This window comes from Macrotis lagotis, chromosome X (genome assembly GCF_037893015.1).
Source record: "Macrotis lagotis isolate mMagLag1 chromosome X, bilby.v1.9.chrom.fasta, whole genome shotgun sequence".
Classification (NCBI taxonomy): Eukaryota; Metazoa; Chordata; class Mammalia; order Peramelemorphia; family Peramelidae; genus Macrotis; species Macrotis lagotis.
This window is the reverse complement of record NC_133666.1, coordinates 410,896,362-410,917,510: the sequence shown is the minus strand read 5'-3', so window position 1 is coordinate 410,917,510 and position 21,149 is coordinate 410,896,362. Positions and strand designations below refer to the sequence as shown.

Sequence of the window (21,149 nt, the reverse complement as noted above, 5' to 3'; positions counted from 1 at the left end):
TTTTATGTAGATGATGCTATTATTTTTCTTTTATACTTGACTACTAGTCAGAAATGCCTCAGTTTGAGACTATTCCTAAAGTATAGCTAGTAAAACTTGTGCAGTATCACTGATTCATTAAGGCTATGATCACTTGCCATTCATAATCTTGGTTATGTAACCTATAAACTTGCACACTCATATATGCTTTGATTCCAACTATAAAGTTATAAAATCTGTTTTCAAGAAATATAACAACAGTTTTTTTAACTGAATTTTGAGCAATAAGATGTAATGAGTTTTGCTTTAGTTTTATGCTTAGAATATGCTTAGAAGCATATTTCTATATACTTTGTTCTATATACTTTGTTTCCCAAGATAATTTTGAGCTTATATCAAAAAGCTAAAATACATTTTTATTTTTATAGACATAATTTGCTTATATTTTATGCCTTGCTAGTTAGTTTTAATATTATTCCTAAATTGGAGGTGGCTAGGTGGTGCAGTGCATAAAGCACTGGCCCTGGAGTGAGGAGTACCTGGGTTCAAATCTGGTCTCAGACACTTAATAATGACCTAGCTGTGTGGCCTTGGGCAAGCCACTTAACCCCATTTGCCTTGCAAAAAAACCTAAAAAAAAATATACTATTCCTAATTTATAGTATTCTTATGAAATTGGTTACATTTTTATTCATAAATGTTTTGAAGATACCCTTACATAGATTCTGCTTCTAGCTTATCATAAAAAATGGAAACATCTTGTGTCCTGATTTATTAAAAATTGATCTTTTCCTTTCTTTTCAATATAATTGAAATTATATTGGCATGACATGTACCTTTTCATAATAACCTTTATACTTTTTATCCTTGTGAATTGTCTTAATGAATCCAGTTTAAAAAAAAGTGAATTAAATAAGAGCAGTCTCTACTTCTAAATGAGTGGGTTACGCTATATATTTTTAAGTTCCCTCCCAACTTTAACATCTGTGAATTTAGTAGTATTGTTTCTTAATCTTGTTTTAGAAATGTTTTACAAATTAAAGTTAATTTTGTAGATAAAAACTCTGTTTTAAAATTTTATTTTATTTTCAGTTCCAAATTCTCTCCCACTTTCTCTCTACCCCATCCCTACCCCATCAAGATGGCAAAGAGATGCAATGCTTGAAAGAGATCTATTACTTGAAAGAGATATAATATCTGTCATACATATGAAATCATACAAAACATATTTCTGAATTAGCCATGACAGATGAAGAATTCTTGAGGATAAAACAATTGGAAATTGTCTCAAAAGGTTTGGATCAGAGACAGTTAAAAAATAGATTAGATTTTTATTTCAGGTTTTTAGGTTTACTCAATTGTAAATTGTTTATAGGAAGCAAAAAGATTTCACATTTCCTGCTAAGTTGAGGGTTGAATTTATTTCACAGTGCTGTTAGCTCAAAGAATTGAAGGAAAAAAGATTTGAAGAGATAACAGCTTTTGAAGCTCAAACAATTTAAACTGAACTGCTGGCCCTGAACATCTGCTCTAGGTTAGAAAGCTTAACATATTTAAGTGCTTTCTGAAATTTTTGATAATTAATTTTAAAATTTTTATGTAAGAATTAATGGAATTTTTTGGACCATATTCTATTGCAGTAGATACCAAACTGCCTTCAGAATTTAAAGGGTTGATAAGGTTGCAGAGAGCAATTTCCTTCTATGACTCAGTATAATCAATAAACAAGCCATTGTAGCCCAAATAAACTATATTTCTTACACATACACAGTGTTTAAAATGTGATGCCCTTGGAATTAATAAAATACAAATTAGTTTAAAAAAGCATTGTTGAATTTGTAGTTGCTTTTTTGTTGTTATTTTCTGAGTTCAGCAAATTCTAACAGTATAATAAGCTACAATTATACAGAGATCTACAAATATTTTTAATATTAAAAATTAGTCTTGGGGCGGCTAGGTGGTGCAGTGGATAGAGCACCGGCCCTGGAGTCAGGAATACCTGAGTTCAAATTTGGCCTCAGACACTTAATAATTACCTAGCTGTGTGGTCTTGGGCAAGCCACTTAACCCCATTGCCTAGAAAAAACTTAAAAAAAAATTAGTCTTGCTGTTTAAAATAATTCAGAGCTATTGTATTCCTGAATATATCCTTTATTCATTTCCCCCCCTTCTTCAAAGAAAATGGAGAGACAGAATGCATGAGTTTTTAAGGGTAATTTTTATTTTCACATTTTCTTTCTCAATTGACTTAGAACCTTTGTTTTTCTTAGGTTATAATATATTATGCTGTATTATAAACTTGGTTTCCAACATTCTACAAATAGGGAAAATTAAACAAAAGAAGGTTGCCAAAACTTAGAGGCATATATGATCTCATTATGAATGAATAATCAGCTGGGTAAAACCTATGCTTATATCTTTTTTGACTATTTATTCTTATAGAATAGTTTACTTTTGAGCTTTTCTCTAAATGATGTGTTTTATTTTTAAAATTTAAAATTTGATTTTTAAATTTATTTTCTGCTTTAAAACAGCCATGTAAAGCTATCATAATATAGTCAGTCAATCACCAGGCTCACTTTAGTTGTTAATCAAAAATTTCCTAAAAAATTTAGCATTAAAAAAACTCAAACACCTTAATCACTTCTGTATTCCATAAACAAATCAGACACTTTTAAAAGAAGGAACCTTAGAGTTTAATCTAATTCCACCCATTCATTGCATAGATGAGGAAAACCAAGGGGACCTAATCTGTTGATTGATTTGACCAAAATCATCTTCCTTGTCAGTAGCACAAGCCATACAATAACCCTGTGACCTCGGGCAGGACTATCTTGGACTTATGGCAACAGACCTCAGGGCATATCCCATCCAATTGGTAAACTTCATGAATTTCATCTGTAAAATAAATGAGGGCATTTTCAATAGAAGACCACTGTAGTGTAGTGAAAAAGGACTGGACTGAGAGTCAGTAGAGACCTGATTTTCTTTTCTATCACATACCCTACTAAGTATTCTTTTTGCTAGCCTAATAATTTCCTTAGTTTTTTCAACATTGTTTATTGCTTTTAGTGTAATCAACATCCTGATCTGGTTTTTTTGCTTCTTTGTTAGTTCCTTTTGTGAACACACAAATGACATGGAAGAAAGAAGTTTCTATACCTTGAATTTTCTACACTAGCGAACTGATAGGTCTCAATTCCCTTTTTTTCTTTCTACCCCAATATATTCTAGCACTTAGCAAAATGTCCTGAGTGTAAGTTGATAAAGAGTATTTGTCTCTTGCCCCCTTCCTTTCTCACTTTTAAGCATGGAAAAATAAAGTGTATATAGGGATTTTGGTGATGGGTTGGAATAGATTGATAATGAAGAGAATCTGAACAGGGGAGAGAAGAGGAAAGACTGCACCACAGTAAGAAAAGAATAAAAAACCTTAGAAGGGTTTTTATTTTTATTTTGAACTTGGGAGGTAGTATTGGCTTAAAACTATAATTTAGGAAATTAGAGAAAAGGTAATGCTTTTTTACTATGCTGTGTTAAACTCATAACTTGAAAACATACAGCTTGAATATTACAAAGAAAATATTGTGAAAAAGAGGAAAACAAAATAAAAATTTCTTTTTTTAGGTTTTTTGCAAGGCAAATGGGGTTAAGTGGCAAAATAAAAATTTTAAAATAAACAACCATTAGTCTCAAAAATGTATGTAAAAGGAAGCTAGGTAGCACAGTAGATAGAGCACCTGGAGTTGGGAGGACCTGTCTTCAAATGAGACCTCAGACACTTAATAATTACCTAGCTGTGTGACCTTGGGCAAGTCATTTAACTCCATTGCCATAAATAAAAAATTTTTAAAAATGTTTGTAAACTTAAAAAATGTATGTAAACTAGAACATGGTAGAAGGGTCACTGTTTTTGGAATCAGAATAACTGAGTTCAGATTTTATTACTGCACCAATTACTGCATTTGTAATTAACTATATAAGTGACTCTTTTTGAAACCTCCTTTTCTTCATTCTTAATCCTGTGTTCAGAGAAATTTTTTTAAAAAATTGATAACTTTTAATATAAGTGTTTTTTTTTAATTTCAAGACTTTTCTAACATTATTCTGACTGCCAACAGGTCATTAAAAAATTAAGAATCACAGTGCTGAATGATCTTTGTAGGTTTTACATCTCTCAGCTTAAATCCAGTGGTTCTGCCTTGCTAGTTCTGCCTTAAAGGAACATTTGTAAACATCATTATGGTAATGTCATTCTTTCCTCCCTGCTACTTCTCATGGAGCTGGTACTACATCCTTAGTCAAGGTCAGAGTAGTTTATCAATCTCTCTTCCTCTAGTTTTTTGATACATTTTTTATATTATGCTTAAGTGCAAAATCCCTTCCTCAATCCTTTTTATTTTGTCCCCAATCTCTTCCTATTGCTTTCATGCTTACCCATAGATCTTTTTTCTTAGACTAACTTGTTTGGTCTTTGACAAAACTAGCCATCAACATGCATATGCTTTGGCGCACATAGATTTTAGTTTTCTCATTACTTTGATTAGATGGTAGAAAAGGAGAAAGAACAAATATCCTAATACTCACTGTTTGCAGTTCTGAAATAAAAACTAATTTCAGCTGGGATCTGTTAGTTGTAGAAAGCATTGTGCAGGGGTGGCTAGGTGGCACAGTGGATAAAGCCCAGGCCTTGGAGTCAGGAGTACCTGGGTTCAAATCTGGTCTCAGACATTTAATAATTACCTAGCTGAGTGGCCTTGGGCAAGCCACTTAACCCCATTTGCCTTGAAAAAACCTAAAAAAAAATAAAATGAAATGAAAAAAAAAAGAAAGCATTGTGCATTTACATAAAAAAATTATGAGAACTACTTTACTCAGAAAGACCATAAATAAAAACTTCTTGATTGTGATTGTTAAAGGAAGTAGAATTTAGATTCAGAAATCTTAAATTTTTTTTTATTAAAGATTTTATTTTGAGTTTTACAATTTTCCCCCTAATCTTACTTCCCTCCCCCCACCCCCCCACAGAAGGCAAATTGTCAGTCTTTGCTTTGTTTCCATGGTATGCATTGATCCAAATTGAGTGTGATGAGAGAGAAATCATATCTTTAAGGAAGAAACATAAAGTATGAGAAGTAACAAGATCAGATAATAAGATATCAGTTTTTTTTTCCCTAAATTAAAGGAAATAGTCCTTGGACTTTGTTCAAACTCCATGGTTCTTTATCTGGATATAGATGGTATTCTTCATTGCAGACAGCCCCAAATTGTCCCTGATTGTTCCCCTGATGAAATGAGTGAATCCATCAAGGTTGATCATCGCCCCCATGTTGGCTTTTAGGGTGTACAATGTTTTTCTGGTTCTGCTCATCTCACTCAGCATCAGTTCATGCAAATCCTTCCAGGCTTCCCTGAATTCCCATCCCTCCTGGTTTCTAATAGAACAATAGTGTTCCATGACATACATATACCACAGTTTGCTAAGCCATTTCCCAATTGAAGGACATTTACTTGAAGAAATCTCAAATTCTAATCTACTCTCTAAAGTTTACTATTTGTAAGTACTTGGCAAGTCACTTAAGCTCTCTGGGCCTCAGTTTCCTTAGTTATAAAATAAGATGATTAGACCAGATAACCTCTGAGGGCTCTTCTCAGTCATGAGCTATAATCTTAAAGACCCTTTCAAAATTGATTTCAGTCTTTTTTTATTGAATGCAACCTAAGTAGATTTCAGAATCTAAAGTTCTCTGATTTGTTTTATGTCTATTAATTTTTTCTTCTGTATAGTTAACTGGAGATATTAACATTATGTGTTCCAGTCGTGTGGGACAAATGCCACTTAAATAAATTTCGGAGATCTCTCAAGCTATCAAAAGAAAGCTTTATTCATCTCTCCAAGAACAGGCCATATTCAATTAATTGAGGCAAAAGCAAAAGGCCCAAGAATCACATTTATCTTAACTCGATTCCCACCCCCCCACTGACCCACCCTTGTTAATGAGGAATATGGTTTTACAATCTAGACTGGCAAACTAATCTAGGGGGAAAAGAGCATAAAATTCAAACTGAAACCAGATTAGCCCCAGGAATTGAATGGTCATCTGGACTTCAACAGAAGGGGTCACAGTTAACTTTTCACCAATATCCCAGAAGTTGCTTTGTGAAGGGAGTAGGGTCACATAGTTAACTATTCTCCAATCTATAATATTCTACTGAAAAAATCTCAGACTTTATCCCACTCACAGATGGGCAAGAAAAAATGAGGAATAATTAGAAAGACTTGTAGTATAAATAGAAAATGTGAATTCTGCCTGCTTTTCTTTAACATCCATTATGGGAATATATTATCGTATAACCCAAAGTTGTTGTGAAGAAAATTTTTCTTCCTCACAGTGGTATCAAATAGGTCCAGAATTATGATAATTATTTTTAAGAATAACTCCCTGAAGCCAGGGTCTATTTAGTAGGTTAATAATTCATTTCTGAAATGGCTTGTTTGGCATGGTGTTTAAGAAAAAGGGGAAAGTTATTCATTACTATGACTGGTTGTTTATTTACATTTAAAATAGATGGCTGAAAAACCAATTTAGTTCCCATCCCTAGGAGACTGGTTTCCTCTATTCTTTTCCTAAAACAAATTTGACTTATAGTTATTTATATAAATGTTATAAATGAATGAAAAGAAAAGCCTGCTAGATTGAGAGAAAATTGTACATTTTATACACAAACCTTACAAGGTACAGGTACTTCACTCCTAGGCTTGAAGCACACCTTAAGTCTCAGGAGTCAGGTAATTTATTGTCCTCAGAAACTCTTTTCCCCTCCCTCTTGGATGTTCATAGGCTCTCAGAGTTTGAGTTACAATCTAAAAGGTCCGCCCATTCCATGATATGCCCCTAATATGATCCCCCCCTCCCACAGCATACGAAGCATGGTATACTAATGAACCCAAATCATCACAGGGGGTGTGTGGGTTAATATTCAATTGCCTAATTGCACGGACTCAGTAGCATTAGGTCAAGATCTCTAGGTCACTCTTGACTAGTTGAGAACCTGCTTGGGGTTTGGTATCCCTAGAATGGGATTAGGAAAACTCTTCCAGTTCTGTGATTGACTGGGCCATTCCCCCTTTGTAATGGATTCCTTAAGGCTCCCCTCCACATCCTGTGAAGATCACCACCCTACATTTCTCACAATAAGCCTGGTTGGCTTGAGTATGTGGGGATTTTTCCTCTATTTTAATTTTTATTTTTTATGGACTTGTATTTCTTGTTGAGAAAAAGAGGGATATAAGGTAAGAGTAGGGATCTAAAAAGTAGGGATATAAAAGAATAGGGATATTAAAAAAAGGTCCTCCTTCCCCTTTTTCTTTATTCCCCTTTCCTTCTGCTTTCTCTTTCTCTTCCTCCCTTTTTCTTTCCTTTCAGTACTGTAGAAATGAACCAGAAGATGAATCAAGTTATTTTGGCAATCTTGTCTTCTAATTACAGTTGCAGACAAATCTAAATACAAGCTTGTTAAATAGTTAATCACTAAAAGTTTTCTAAGTTCTAGACCACATGCAAATAAATACATACAAAATAATACTTTATATGAATAGGAAAAAATTTCCGGAGGCTTGGGATTAATAAAATTGGGAAAGTTGCTTCGTGTTTTATTTTCATGACCTTATTTTGAGGTTCCCTGGCAAAGTGGTTTGATATTTCCTTCTCCACCTCATTTTACAAATGAGAAACACAGGCAAACAAGGTTAAGTGACTTGCTTCAAATCTTACTGATGAAGGGAGCTATGAATTTAGCAGAAGTGATTAGAAACAAATTTTGTAGAAGGAAATGTTATCTGCAATGTAAATTGACTCCTATTGTTCCATTGTTAGATGTAAATTCATAACTCTCCTCAATTCCCTGATTTCAGTCTAGTAGACAGGGAGGAATTTCCCCCTTTACCCAAATTCTGCCCAGGAAATGGGCAAGGCTATAAAAGCCTGGTCTGCACTCCCCTAATGGCATGCAGACTTGCTGGCATGCAGACTTGTTGAGTCTCACCCTAGTTCAGTTCTCTTGGCTATCTTGTCTCTGTTTCACTTCAACCTTGCCTATCCTTTTATTATTCTTTCCTTCAAGTAGTTTAACCACAGCTTGCTGCTTCTCCAGGAGGAGGAAAGATTTTAATCTGTATACTTTCCAAATTTATATAATAAATCCTGAGTAGTTTTAAAATCCCAGATCTGTGTGAATTCTTTCACCTTTCAAGGACTTTCAGTCTTAAATCAGTGGGCAACAATATAACCAGTTAAGTGTCTGGGGACTGACTTGAACTCATGAAGAGTCTTTCTGATTCCAAGTCCCAGTGGTCCATCCACTGTGCCACTTAATTGCCCACAAGGATTGGGAAAGGCTTCTTGTTGAGAAGTTGAGAGTTGGAGCGGCTTATTCTTGGAATAGTCAGGTCACTTGTAATAGCCAGGACTATGTGATGGGCAGTAAAAGGGAAAAGAAATTTGGAAATGTAGGCAGCAAGGAGGACTTTGGATGACAAACTGAATATTTTGGATATGATCCGGAAGGTGATAAGAAGCCATTGGAATTTATTGAGGGATGAGTGTTTGTAACATGTTAGGTTCTATACTTTTAGAAAGTCATTTTAGTGAAGGAATGGAGAATGAATTATATAATAATAGAGATCAATTTAAGGCAGGCAGATACACTATCAGACTACTGCAGTAATTCAGATGTATGGTGATGAGGACCTGCCCTAGAGTGGTAGCAGAGAAGGAACTGTAATGGAGAAATGCTGCCCTGTGGACATGACCCAGCCTTGACAGCTTGAATATGGTAGGGGTGAGAGATAGTGAGGACTTCAGGATGACTCCAGAGAGTCTGAAGGACTGAGTGGAGAAGGGTGTTGTCCTCAACAACTTTTGGGAACATAGGAGTTTGAAAGTTTTTAGGGAGAAGAGAGAAGTATTTTTGATTGGTGTTTGCTAATGATTTGCCTATTTGTGAGTTTTTATTTCTGAAAACAGTAACTTTCTAACTAAAATGCTTGGGTGTAAATATAGAAAAATTTATATTTTATATTTATTTAACTTATATATAAAATATACCTCTGACTTGTATAGTACCGGGGACTTTGGATTCAATTTTCTGTATGAGCTAATTGACAAATGGCATAAATCAGGCTCAATTTATTGTTTTGTTAATAGTCTAGATTTATGATGGAGAAAATATTGATAATGTTCTTTAAGCTTAAAAATGTGTCATGTCAATTTTTTGAGACCTAGTTGTTAAACATTTATCAGAACACTCACTTTCCTACAAATAGAGAAAGTGCTATATCAGTTGAACCAGGTACATAATGAGTTGAATGACTTTTGAATTTTTATCTTTTGTTTCTTCATGTTCCTTGGGGAAGAGATAAGAATAATAAAGCCAATTTCTCTGCAAAGCTCCATTAGCTTTAAAAACTGGTGTTTGAAAATACTTATAAATTGTAATCAGTCATTTAGGTCAGAGGTACCTGAGAATCATTAAAAGAGGAATTTATTAAAAATGTGAGAGGGGAAAAAAATGTTAGAGGAAGTTGTTTAGGAATCTGAAGAATGACAAAAAATCATAAAAACAAATAATTTGAAAAATTTTGCTTATTTTTCTAAAATGTTAAAAATATTATATTATTTCATTTCAGAGTAATTTTGCCCTTCCAATTTACTCTTATCATGTGTATTACAAACTCCTTTTTTGCATTAAAGACTCGTTCTTTTTATAATTTCTTTGACAGCATCCTTGTCTGTAAGAAAAACCTACTCCGTGTATTATAATTAAAACAATTACTATCGCTGAAATATTTTTTGTTGCCTTACCATAACTAGATATCACTTAGAAGGCCTCAGTATTTTATTAAGAAATTTTTTCCTTTGTCCTTTTATTTGTATATATTTGTCCTGTCTCATTTTTTTTTGTCCACTGTTATTTGTTTGTTCTATCCTTTCAATTTTTTTCACCGTTTTTCAATAATTGAAGATCAATATGGTTATTTTTCTTATCTGCTTAAATTTTGGCTTCACTCCTTAGTCCGTCTGCCTTCAACATTCTGTTGAGCAATGAGCTAAACTTAGAAAATTCTGTGTAGAAAGATCTTTATCTTTGTCTTCACATCTTTCCCAGTGCCTAGCTTAGTGCTTTTGTCCCTAGGTACATAGATCTCATTGTCATTTATTTATTTAATAGAATTTTATTTTTTTGCAATATATATGTAAAGATAATTTTCACCACTAATTTTTTCTTTTTTAATTTAATATTTATTCTCATTTTGTACAAATAATTTTTTTATACCTTAATAAAATATTCTTGTTTAAGAGTAAACAAAATACCCCCCCCAAATATGGACTCACTTGAGCAATAAAGTAAAGGGGAGAGAAAAAAATTAAAATTAAAATAAAAAAAATGATAGTAATAATTGTAAGTATGACCAGGTGGCGTAGTGGATGGAGCACCAGCCCTGGAGCCAGGAGCACCCAAGCCCATATCCAGCCCCGTACACCCAACAATCACCCAGCTGTGTGACATGCAAGCTACCCCAACCCCACTGTTCTGCATAACCCCCCCCCCTAAAAAAAAAGAAAGAAAAAAAAGACCTAAAATAAAATAGTAATAATAGTAGGGGTGGCTGGGTGGCAGACAGAGCATTGGCCCTTGAGCCAGGAGCACCTGGGTCGGAATCCAGCCCCAGACACCCAACGATTACCCTGCTATGTGGCCCCAGGCAGGCCACCCAGCCCCATTTGCCCTGCACCCTCCTCAAATAATAATAATAATAATAAAATATGTGCTTGAGTCTTTGTTCCAACACCAACAACTCTGTCGTGGGTGGATCACATTCTTTATGATAAGTCCATCACAAAAGTTACTTCCATATTTTTCCACCATTGCCATTGCTGATCGTAACTTCCTCCTTTTGTATTTCTCCATTACCGTGCACTATATTTTCTCTCTCCTTTCACTCTGACTCTGCTGTAGGGTATCTGAGTGGCACAGCAGACAGATCCCTGGCCCTGGGGCCAAGAAGCCCCGAGCCCCCCTACCACCCCTTAGGCCCAGCATCCCCCTGGCCCTGTGGTCCCGGACAGGCCTTCCAATCCCAGCCCCTTGCAAGAAGTAAAAAAGAAAAGGTGTTATAACTGACCACTCTCCCCCCATGGTCCATCCTCTCCTTCATTCACATCCCCTCCCCTTCTCCCTGTCCCCACCCCCCTTCTTACTCCAGATGTCTATGCCCCATTGAGTATATATGCTGTTTCCTCTCCTAGCCACCTCTGATGAGAGCGGAGATTCCCTCATTCCCCCTTGTCTTTTCCCCTTCCATATCATTGCAATAGCTCATTGAAATGATGAAGAAAAATCTTACTAAATGAAATATCTTGGCCTATTCCCCCCTCTCCTTTTTTCTATGGACTACATTTTTGCACCATATTTTATCTTCAAATTCAGCTTTCTCCTGTGCTTCATCTATAAAAGCTCCTTCTACCTGCTCTGTTAATTGACAAGCTTCATATTAGTATTATCAGTGTCATTTTTCTATACAGGAATATATGCAGTTCATTCTCATTAAGTCCCTCATATTTTCCCCTTCTCCTCCAATCTCTATGCTTCACCTGAGTCCTTTATTTGAAGATCAAACCTTTTGTTCAGCTCTGGCCATTTCAACAGGAACATTTGAAATTCCCCTGGTTCATTGAAAGTCCATCTTTTTCCCTGGAAGAGGATGTTCAGTTTTGCTGAGTAGTGGATTCTCAGTTGCATTCCAAGCTCTTTTGCCTTCTGGTATATTATATTCCAAGCCCTATGAGCTTTTAATGTAGTTGCTGCTAAGTCCTCTTGAGATCCTGATTGCAGCTCCACGATATTTGAATTGTGTCCTTCTGGCTTTTTGCAGTATTTTCTCTTTGACTTGGGAGTTCTGGAACTTGGCTATAATATTCCTGGGGGTTGGTTTTTTTGGGATCTCTTTCTTGGGGGGGGAATCTGTGGTTCTCTCCATTTCTATTTTGTCCTCTGCTTCTAGAATATCAGGGCAATTTTCCTGTAGTAATTCTTTGAAAATGATGTCAAGGCTCTTTTCCTGATCATGACTTTCAGGTATTCCAATTTATCTTTCCTAAGTCTGTTTTCCACATCACTTGTTTTTTCAATGAGATGTTTCACATTTTCTTCTAATTTTTCATTCTTTTGGTTTTGAAGTATTGAGTTCTGATTTCTCATAAATTCATCAATCTCCCTGAGTTCTATTATTTGTCTGAAGGATTTGTTTTCTTCAGAGAGCTTTCTTATCTCTTTTTCCATTTGCCCATTCTGCTTCTTAAAGCATTCTTCTCCTCAATAACTTTTTTGAACTGTTTTATCCATTTGACCTAAGCTGGTTTTTTAGCATGCTATTTTCTTCAGCATTTTTTTGTACTTCCTTGGCTAAGCTGCTGACTTCATTTTCATGTTTTTCCTGCATCTCTCTCATTTCTTTCCCCAGTTTTTCTTCTAACCCCTTCATTTGATTTTCAAAGTCTATTTTGAGCTCTTTCATAGCCTGAATCCAATTTCTCTTTTTTTTTTTTCTTGGAGTCTTTAAATGTAGAAGCTTCAGACTGAGTGTTTTGATCCTTCTTGTGCTCACAGGCAAAATATTTCTCAATGGTGTTCTTCTTTTTCCTCTGCTTACTCATTTTCCCAGCCTGAGCCTGGTTTGGGGGTTCTTCCTGAGCTTTTGGGGCACTCCCACAAGGGTCTCAGTGTGTGAGGCTCTGTCCTCCCTCCTGGTCTGTGAATGACCATATGCGCCCCCCTCTGCCATGGGGCTGAGGTGGGGGGGGGCGCTGCTGTTCTATGGGGGGCCTAGACTGGGATCAGGATCTGAATGTGGTCAGAGCCCCAGAGTCTTGTTCCAGGGGCAGAGGACAGAGCTCTGCAGTCTCTCTTCACTCCCCTCCCTAGGTTCAATGGGCTCATGCCCAGGGTGTTCCTGCTTACTGGCTCTGCCTGCTTCTGTTTCCTGGAACTCTGCTGTGCTGGCTATGCTGTTCTCTGTGTGCCCTGAGGTTTGGGCTTCATGTGCTGCTCTGGCAGAGGTCCCCCGCTGTTCCCCCAATTTGTGCCCAGTGCTCCCTGGGGCGTAGGTCAGGAAGCTCCCCTGCTGCTGTGAGCTGGGCTCCCAGTGCCCTGGGACTGCCCACCACTAATTTTTTTTTAATAAGATTTCGAGATACAAATTTTTTTCCTTCTTCCCTCCCCAAGAATGACAAGCAGTTTGGTATAGGTTATATATGTATAATCATGTTAAACATATTTTCACATCAGTCATGTTGCAAAAGAAGAAATAGAACACAAGGGAAAAAGCCACAAAGAAAAAAATTATGCTTTCGTCTGTATTTGTTGCCGATTATTAAAGATTTAGAGAGATTAAAGATAGAAGATTTAAGGCCACTGAAAAAGATGAAGGAATTTGTGCACTCTTTGGGAATTTAAAATTGCTCAGGATATTTTTTTATGGCAAAATATTACAAATAAAAGCAATAATTGCGACAAGAATGGACTAGGTAAAGTTTAAGTGAAAGAGGGAGAGAGAGAGAGAGAGAGAGAGAGAGAGAGAGAGAGAGAGAGAGAGAGAGAGAGAGAGAGAACGAGAACATCTGGCTCCAGAACTTCTCTCTTTATACCCACTGTGCTATCTAAACCTTGTGTAGATTTTGTTGTCTTCTAGTATCCCTGGTATTACATATAGCATTGATGGCTGATGAAGGATCAGAGGTTCCTACTCTAAATGGTACTTTGAAAGATGTGGATGACATTTTCCATCATGAATTATTATTTTTTTTTTGGCATTGTCTTGGATCATTGTAGTGCTAAGAAGAACTAAATCTGTCATAAATGATTGTTGTGTTAAGGGAGAAATTGGTGTCACTAATAAAGATTGAGAGTGCCCTGGAGCTGAAATAGCTCAGGATTTTTATTCCACAAGCCTTCAAAGTTCAAAGATTAAAACTTTTTTTTTTTTAAACTAAAGAGACAAGTAATTCTAGGCAAGGTGCTAGAGGGAAAGAAAGAAATGAAAGCATAAGGGAGAGCTGACTAGTCTGAGACTGGAGTGAGTCCCATGCTGGAGGGCAGTTTAGGGAAGAATTTTATACTGGAGAGTATAGGAGAATGTGGCAGTAGTGGTGTGGGGGACTCTCCCCCCTCTACTTGACTGAGATTAGGTGAAGGTTAGAAATTGGAGGAGGCTGGAGAAATGAACTGCAGTTGCTCTTATCTTGGCAAATTTACATATAACCATGAAGTTACAACAAACAATAGGAGGCAATTTACATCTGCTTAGGGCCCTTGCTATTGAGGGAGCCCTCAGATAGGTACAAATAACATTTTCTTAATATTAAAACTAGAGAGATATTTCTCTTTCTTCAGTTGCACAGTATTGCAGTCACTTTGGACAGTTTTCTTGGTTCTGCTTGGTTTACTCAGCATCAGTTCATGTAAATCTTTACAGGTTTTTTTTCTTTTGGCAAGGTAACGGGATAAGTGACTTGCCCAAGGTCACACAGCTAGGTGATTATTAAGTGTCTGAGATCAAATTTGAACTCAGCTCTTCCTGACTTCGGGGAGGTAGTGTATCACTGCCCCACTTACCTGCCTTAGTCTTTCCAGGTTTTTATGAAATCTTCCAGCTCATCATTTTTTAAAATCCCCATTCATATACTGCACCTCGTTCGGCCATTCCCCTCATTGATGGACATCCCCTTAATTTCCATTTCTTTGCCTCCTCAAAAAGAGTTGCTTTGAATATTTTTTGTACATATAGGTCCTTTTCCCCCCTTTTTATGATCTCTTTGGGGCATAAACTTAGTAGTGGTATTGCTGGATCAAATATGCAAAGTTTGATTGCTCTTTGAGCATAGTTTCAGATTGTTCTCCAGAATGGTTGGATCAGTTCACAGTTCTACCACTGTTTTTCTCCTCATCTTCAACACTGTTCTCTTTTTTTTGTGTGTTAGCCAATCTCATAGGTGTGAAGTAGTATGTCAGAGTTGTTTTAATTTGTATTTCGCCATCAATAGTGATTTAGATTATTTTTTCCATATACGTTTTAATTTTTTCATCTGAAAACTGCCGGTTCATATCATTTTCTAATTTTTCAATTGGAGAATTGAGAAATGAAGACTTTATCAGAATATTTGCTGTAAAACTTGTTTCCCAGCTTTCTACTTTCATTATAATCTTGGTTGCATTGGTTTTATTTGTACAAAAAATTTGTTATCAAAATTGTCCAATTTGCATTTCATAAGGCTTTCATCTTGTTTGGTGATAAATTCTTCCCTTTTCCATAGCATAGATCTTATTATCTAAATTCTGCAACTAGTTTAGCCTTATCTTGGTATAGGGTGTAAGATGTTGATCTAATTCTAGTTTCTACTATACTGTCTTCCAGTTTTTCCAGCAGTTTTTATCACAGACTGACTTCTTATCCCAGAAGCTGGACTACTTGGGTTTATCAAGCAATAGATTACTGTAATAATTTTCTGCTGTCTCTTTTGCACCTAATCTATTCCACTGATTCACCACTCTTATTTCTTAGCCAGTACCAGACAGTTTTAATAACTAATGCTTTATAATATAATTTTAGATAGATCTCATTCTCTATAAAGATAATTTATAGTTAAAATTCTAATTAAAACTTTTAAAACTTGTCTTAGTGGCTACTAGGCAATCAGCGGAACTTTCAGCAGGATAATTTTCTTTGTTTTTGTTTTATTTTATTTTTCCCTTGGTTACATGCAAAAAACAAGTTTCACCATTCACTTCCAAAACCTTGAGTTCCAAATTCTCTCCCTTCTTCCCCCTTTACTCCCTCCATTGAGAAATTAAGTTACTTGCTATTGGTTAAAAATGTGTAGTCATGAAAAATAGTAATATTGTAGTAATTACAGTAGTAATGTTGTAAAAGTTAATATAACTACCCCCCTTCAAAAAAAAAAGAAGAAAAAATCTCAAGAAAAATAATGTAGGGGGAAAAAAAAGTATGATTTAATCTGTATTCAGATACCGTCAGCTTTGTCTTTGGAATGGATGTCATTCTTTATCATAAGTCCTTCAGAGTTCTCTTGAGTCACAGAATTGCTGAAAAAAGGTATTCATTCACAGCTAATCATCCTGCAGTGTTGCTGTTATTTTGTGTATGATACATTTTCCATGTAAGTTTTTTACTGAGAGCATTCTGTTCATTCCCTTAACAGAACAGCATTTCATCTCAATCACTATTCCCCAACCAATGGGCATCCCCCTCAATCTCCACTTCCCTGCTACCAGAATAAAACTGCTATTAATATCCCTATACATATAGGATTCTTTTCTTCCCATATTTCATCTCTTTCTGGAATATAGACCTAGCAGTGGCACTTTAAGTCAAAGGGTAGGCATGGTTTTATAACTCTTTGCTAAAGGTTTGTCTATAGAATTGTTAAATCATTTCACAACTCCAACAGTACTTCAGTGTCTCAATTGCTCTACATGCCTTCCAATATTTGTCATTTCTCCTTCTGTCCTTTTATCTAATCAAATAGGTATAAAGTAGTACCTTAGAATTGTTGCAACCCACGTTTTTCTCTGAACTAGGACATTTTAAAAAATGATTTAAATAGATTGCATTGATAACCTCATCTTGAAACTGTTCATATTTCTTGATTATTTATCATTTGGAAATGACTTATTTTTTTTTATAAATTTGACTCTATTCTCTTATGTTTGAGAAATGAGGTCTTTATTAGAGAAACTTGTTTCAGTTTTTTCCCCCCACAGTGACTATTGTTAACTATATTTCCCTCCATCCTATTCCCCATCCTCATTTATTCTATTTTCTCTCTCTCTTCACCCTGTCCCTACTCAAAAGTTTTGCATCTGACTACTACCCCTTTCAGTACTTCTTTATGTTCTCTTCTTTAATGACAGACTTTTGACACTTAATATTTGTATTTTTACATAACTAATTTTTTCAAGAACCTTTTTATAATGTTCTTTAAACATATTTAATCCTAATTCTAACAGTGAATTTAATTTTATTAGGAGACATTGTTGAATTAAGCATTAATTTGAGTTGCTGCCTATGTTGTAATGGTTTTTGAGAAAAAGGAACTAGAAACAGTACAAAGTTGATGGAGTCAAGGACATTTTGGTGCTTTGACTTTAGACTGGAAATAAAATCTGACAAATTGAAATGAACATGAAATTAATCTTTTGAAAGATTAATGGGGTGGGCTAGGTGGTACAGTGGAGTCAGGAGGACCTGAGTTCAAATGTGGTTTCAGACACTTAATAAGTACCTAGCTGTGTGAACTTGGGCAAGTCACTTAACCCCATTGCCTTGCAAAAAAAAAACCCAAAACAAAAAAAGAAAGTGACTCATGAAGACTTTTGTTGTCTCAGATGAAGAGGTAAGGAAGTAGGAAAGATGTGTATCTGACCCATCTAATAACACTAAAAGCCAGAATCCTAGATTTCATCTCTTCCATAGATGTTGCTTCTTATTGTGATGTGAAGCGTTTGTATGGTGGCTTTGTAAAGGGGGCAAATTAATTACATTTTTTTGAGGAATGCTACTAATATTTTAGCAAATTCATATCTCTAAGGTGAGACTCTTGAGAATGATAATTCAAATTTAGCATTTACAATTAACATAATATTACTAGCAGAACTAGACTTTTACTATAGGTTCCAGTAAATGTGAGTATAAAAATATCATGTTGATTTCTCTCTGGGGGGAAATTTAACTAAATAAATCAGTGTTTGCCAAACGGAAAAATAAAAGCTGATTAAAAAATGTTGAGTCATCTTTAAAAATAATGAAGAAGAGTTTGCCTTGTTTCCTTCATGACTTAATCTTTTTCTGATACAATTTTTCATCATCTTGTGATATAATATTTCTTGTTATTAAGGGTATTAAACAGATGTTCTGATGATTTGATGCCAACCTATAATCTGTTTGATTTAAAATAGTCAGAGGACTAATGTGGCAGCTTTTCTTTTTTTTTGGTTTGTTTATGTCTGTGATGAAATGATGCCTGGGTTCTCTAAATTATAATTTCTTAGGTAGTATTTAGCTCCCTAAATAAAGAGAAATCTTGTAAAGAACTTTGTGTTATGAATAATATTGAAAAAAGTACAATCTGCATTTTGAATTTGTAGAAGTGATGAAATAATTTATAGTAAACTGGGCATTCTATAGATTATTACTTACTCTAAAGTAAATTTTTGCCTTTTTTGCTCTCTTTTATTTGTGTCGTATTTTAATTGGTATTAGTATGTATTTACAGTGAAACTTCATTATAGTGTTCTGTTCCGTTTAATGTTTCCTGTATCTAATGTAAAAACAAAACAAAACAAAGTTGGGAGATTGTAGATAGAGTATGCTATAAGCCCATGTGTTTTTAAGGATGTACAGAACCAGACAAGAGAAAGTTCCCTCTATGGAATATGAGGAAGATTTTCCAGAACAATCAAACATACATGTTTTGTCGGCTGGAGATAACAGGTATAATATTTACTTAATTTTCCTGTCCTTTTACTGGGGAGTTGCAATTCTCTGAAAAATGACTGACTGGAGAAATATATGGATTTATTATGATTAGGTTTCTTGACAATAGAGCAGATCATAAAAAAAAGCTTTTGATTTAGGGAGGTGAGATTTGCTTTAAGGAATATTTATTAAGTCTTAGCATTTTTTTCCTTTTAAAAAAATTACTATAGGGGGAGCAGCTAGGTGGCATAGTGGAATAGAGCATTGACCTTGGAGTCAGAAGGACCTGAATTCAAATTTGACCCCAGACACTTAATATTTACTTAGCTATGTGATCTTGGACAAGTCATTTAACTCCATTGCCTTAGAGAAAACCAAAACTTTACCTCCACATCCCCAAATTGCTATATGTAATCTATATTAAAGACTTCAGATAATATCAGTATTATAAATCCTTAACAGCATTTTTAGAAATAAGGATCTTGCATGGTATAAAATATAAGTGCAATAGAAATACAAAACATTTCAGAATTACAGAGGAACTAAGGATTTCTTGAAAGTTAATGGGGGGGGTGGCTAGGTGGTGCAGTAGGTAGAGCACCGGCCCTGGAGTCAGGAGTACCTGAGTTCAAATTTGGCCTCAGACACTTAATAATTAATTACCTAGCTGTGTGGCCTTGGGCAAACCACTTAACTCCATTTGCCTTGGAAAAAACCTAAAAAAAAAGTTAATGGGGCACCTAGGTTGTATAGTGGATAGAGCACCAACCCTGGAGTCAGGAGGACTTGAGTTTAAATTTGGCCTCAGACATTTAATAATTGCCTAGCTGTGTGACCTTAGGCAAGTCACTTAATCCCACTGCCTTGCGCAAAAAATGAAAATCAGATATTTTTCTTCTTTTTTGTAAAGTATATCCTTCTTGAAATTGAGACTGTTCTGGGGCAGCTAGGTGGTGCAATGGAGGGGCTGCTAGGTGGCACAGTAGATAGAACATGGACTCTAGCTGGAGTCAGGAATACCTGAGTTCAAATCCAATCTTATATACTCAATAATTGCTTAGTTGTGTGAAAAGTCACAACCCCATTGCCTTAAATAAAATAAAATTTTTTAAAAAAGAAATTGAGACTCTGCTATACAATTATGGGACGTATGGTTTATCATATCTATATATCATATTTAAGGCCCTAAATTTGAGAAACTACAGATTATACTGAATTTAGTTATTATAGGTTGAGATGATTATTTTCCTTTAAGAAAAAGTAGAATCACAATGATTTAAAATAACATCAGAGAGAAGAAAATTCCATCTTTTGGTTACAATTAATTGGGATCCTCTCTTGAAAGAATCAGATCATTCTTGTTTGGGTCTCCTGTGTCCAAGGAAATCTTTTGGGATTGCTCTCTTTTCTAAATGTGGGGGAAAAAACCCTCCAGTTATTCTTTTAGCTTATGAGAACTTGATAAAAATCTTATAATAATGTTTTACCTTTCATTTTCAAAGAAAAAGATCATGATATCCGGGAGGTGATGCCCTGACAAGCACATAAATTGGATTTGAGTAAGGAGGGATGCTATGCTAAGTCACCAGCCTCACTTTTTCCCTCCAGAACCATCTGGGTCCAGTGACGAGATATAAATCAAGAAAAGATGGTCCTGAATGCCCCACAATCAGAATTAAGTGACTTAGCCAAGTTCACACAACCTAGGTTGGTTTCAAACTCCAGTCCTCCTGTCTCCAAGACCAGTATTCTATCCAATGTACTTGGCCCTGGAGTTCAGGAGGATCTGAGTTCAAATCCAGTCTCAGATTGGGCAAGTCACAATTTGAGAATTTACAAGCTTGAGCTCTATTCCCTCTCAAACAACAAAAAAGGAATTACTGTATAAAATCCCTTAGCAATTTAGGTAAAATCTTAACTTTCACAGGATATTCCTTTGATTATTTCCTTTCTAGGGATAGAAATTTCATTATGGAGTAGAGCTCTCTTAATGGCCTGGTAGAGCCAAATCTTGTTCTTTTTGGCAAAGAATTTATTACTTTTTTTGAGTCCTGTGCATAGAAACAGAAAAAGGAAACTCTTGATTTTTATCAAATTTAGCAAGACTGTTTCCTGACTTTTAAAAACATGTAAATTAATGACATCTTTTATTTTAAAATTTTTACTTGTGTGTTATTTGTATTCTGATTAATTTCATTTCCTATTGTCATCAGGGTGCCAAATAGTCATGTTGGTGATAAACGATCAAAGTCTGCCACTGTTAAACTTGAGACTCCTTTTGCAGGGATGATTTTTGGTATGTATACATTTCTTTACTGACAAGGCTTTTGCAGAAATATTTTGTATTCTGCATTTGAAATGTGCATTTTCATGATATCTTAGTGTTCCTAGGGCTGTATGAGATTTTACCTATTTCTTATTTTAAGAGAATAATTTATTATTAGAATACTGAGCTATAAGGGGTGGCTAGGTGGCGTAGAGTCAGGAGTACCTGGGTTCAAATCCAGTCTCAGACACTTAATAATTACCTAGCTGTGTGGCCTTGGGCAAGCCACTTAACCCTATTTGCCTTGCAAAAAACCTAAAAAAAAAAAAAGAATACTGAGCTATTAACTTC

The 21,149-nt window shown here is 35.3% G+C and overlaps 1 protein-coding gene across 27 annotated transcripts in view; it reads left to right on the top strand.

The window, feature by feature from the left end:
• CSPP1 (centrosome and spindle pole associated protein 1) overlaps positions 1–21,149 on the top strand; it is a 149,286-nt gene that overhangs the window by 55,533 nt on the left and 72,604 nt on the right. For 22 of the 27 annotated variants that reach the window (XR_012471896.1, XM_074203287.1, XM_074203289.1 and 19 more), the window contains 2 exons: positions 18,449–18,547; positions 20,746–20,828. The exons of 4 other annotated variants lie outside the window; for them this stretch is intronic. Coding sequence is in view for 22 of the 23 variants with exons in the window: in XM_074203287.1 (XP_074059388.1) it covers positions 18,449–18,547; positions 20,746–20,828 (182 nt within the window). In the remaining variant the exon portion in view is untranslated. The remainder of the gene's footprint in view (positions 1–18,448; positions 18,548–20,745; positions 20,829–21,149) is intronic. One more of the 27 variants, XM_074203288.1, reaches the window with a different exon arrangement.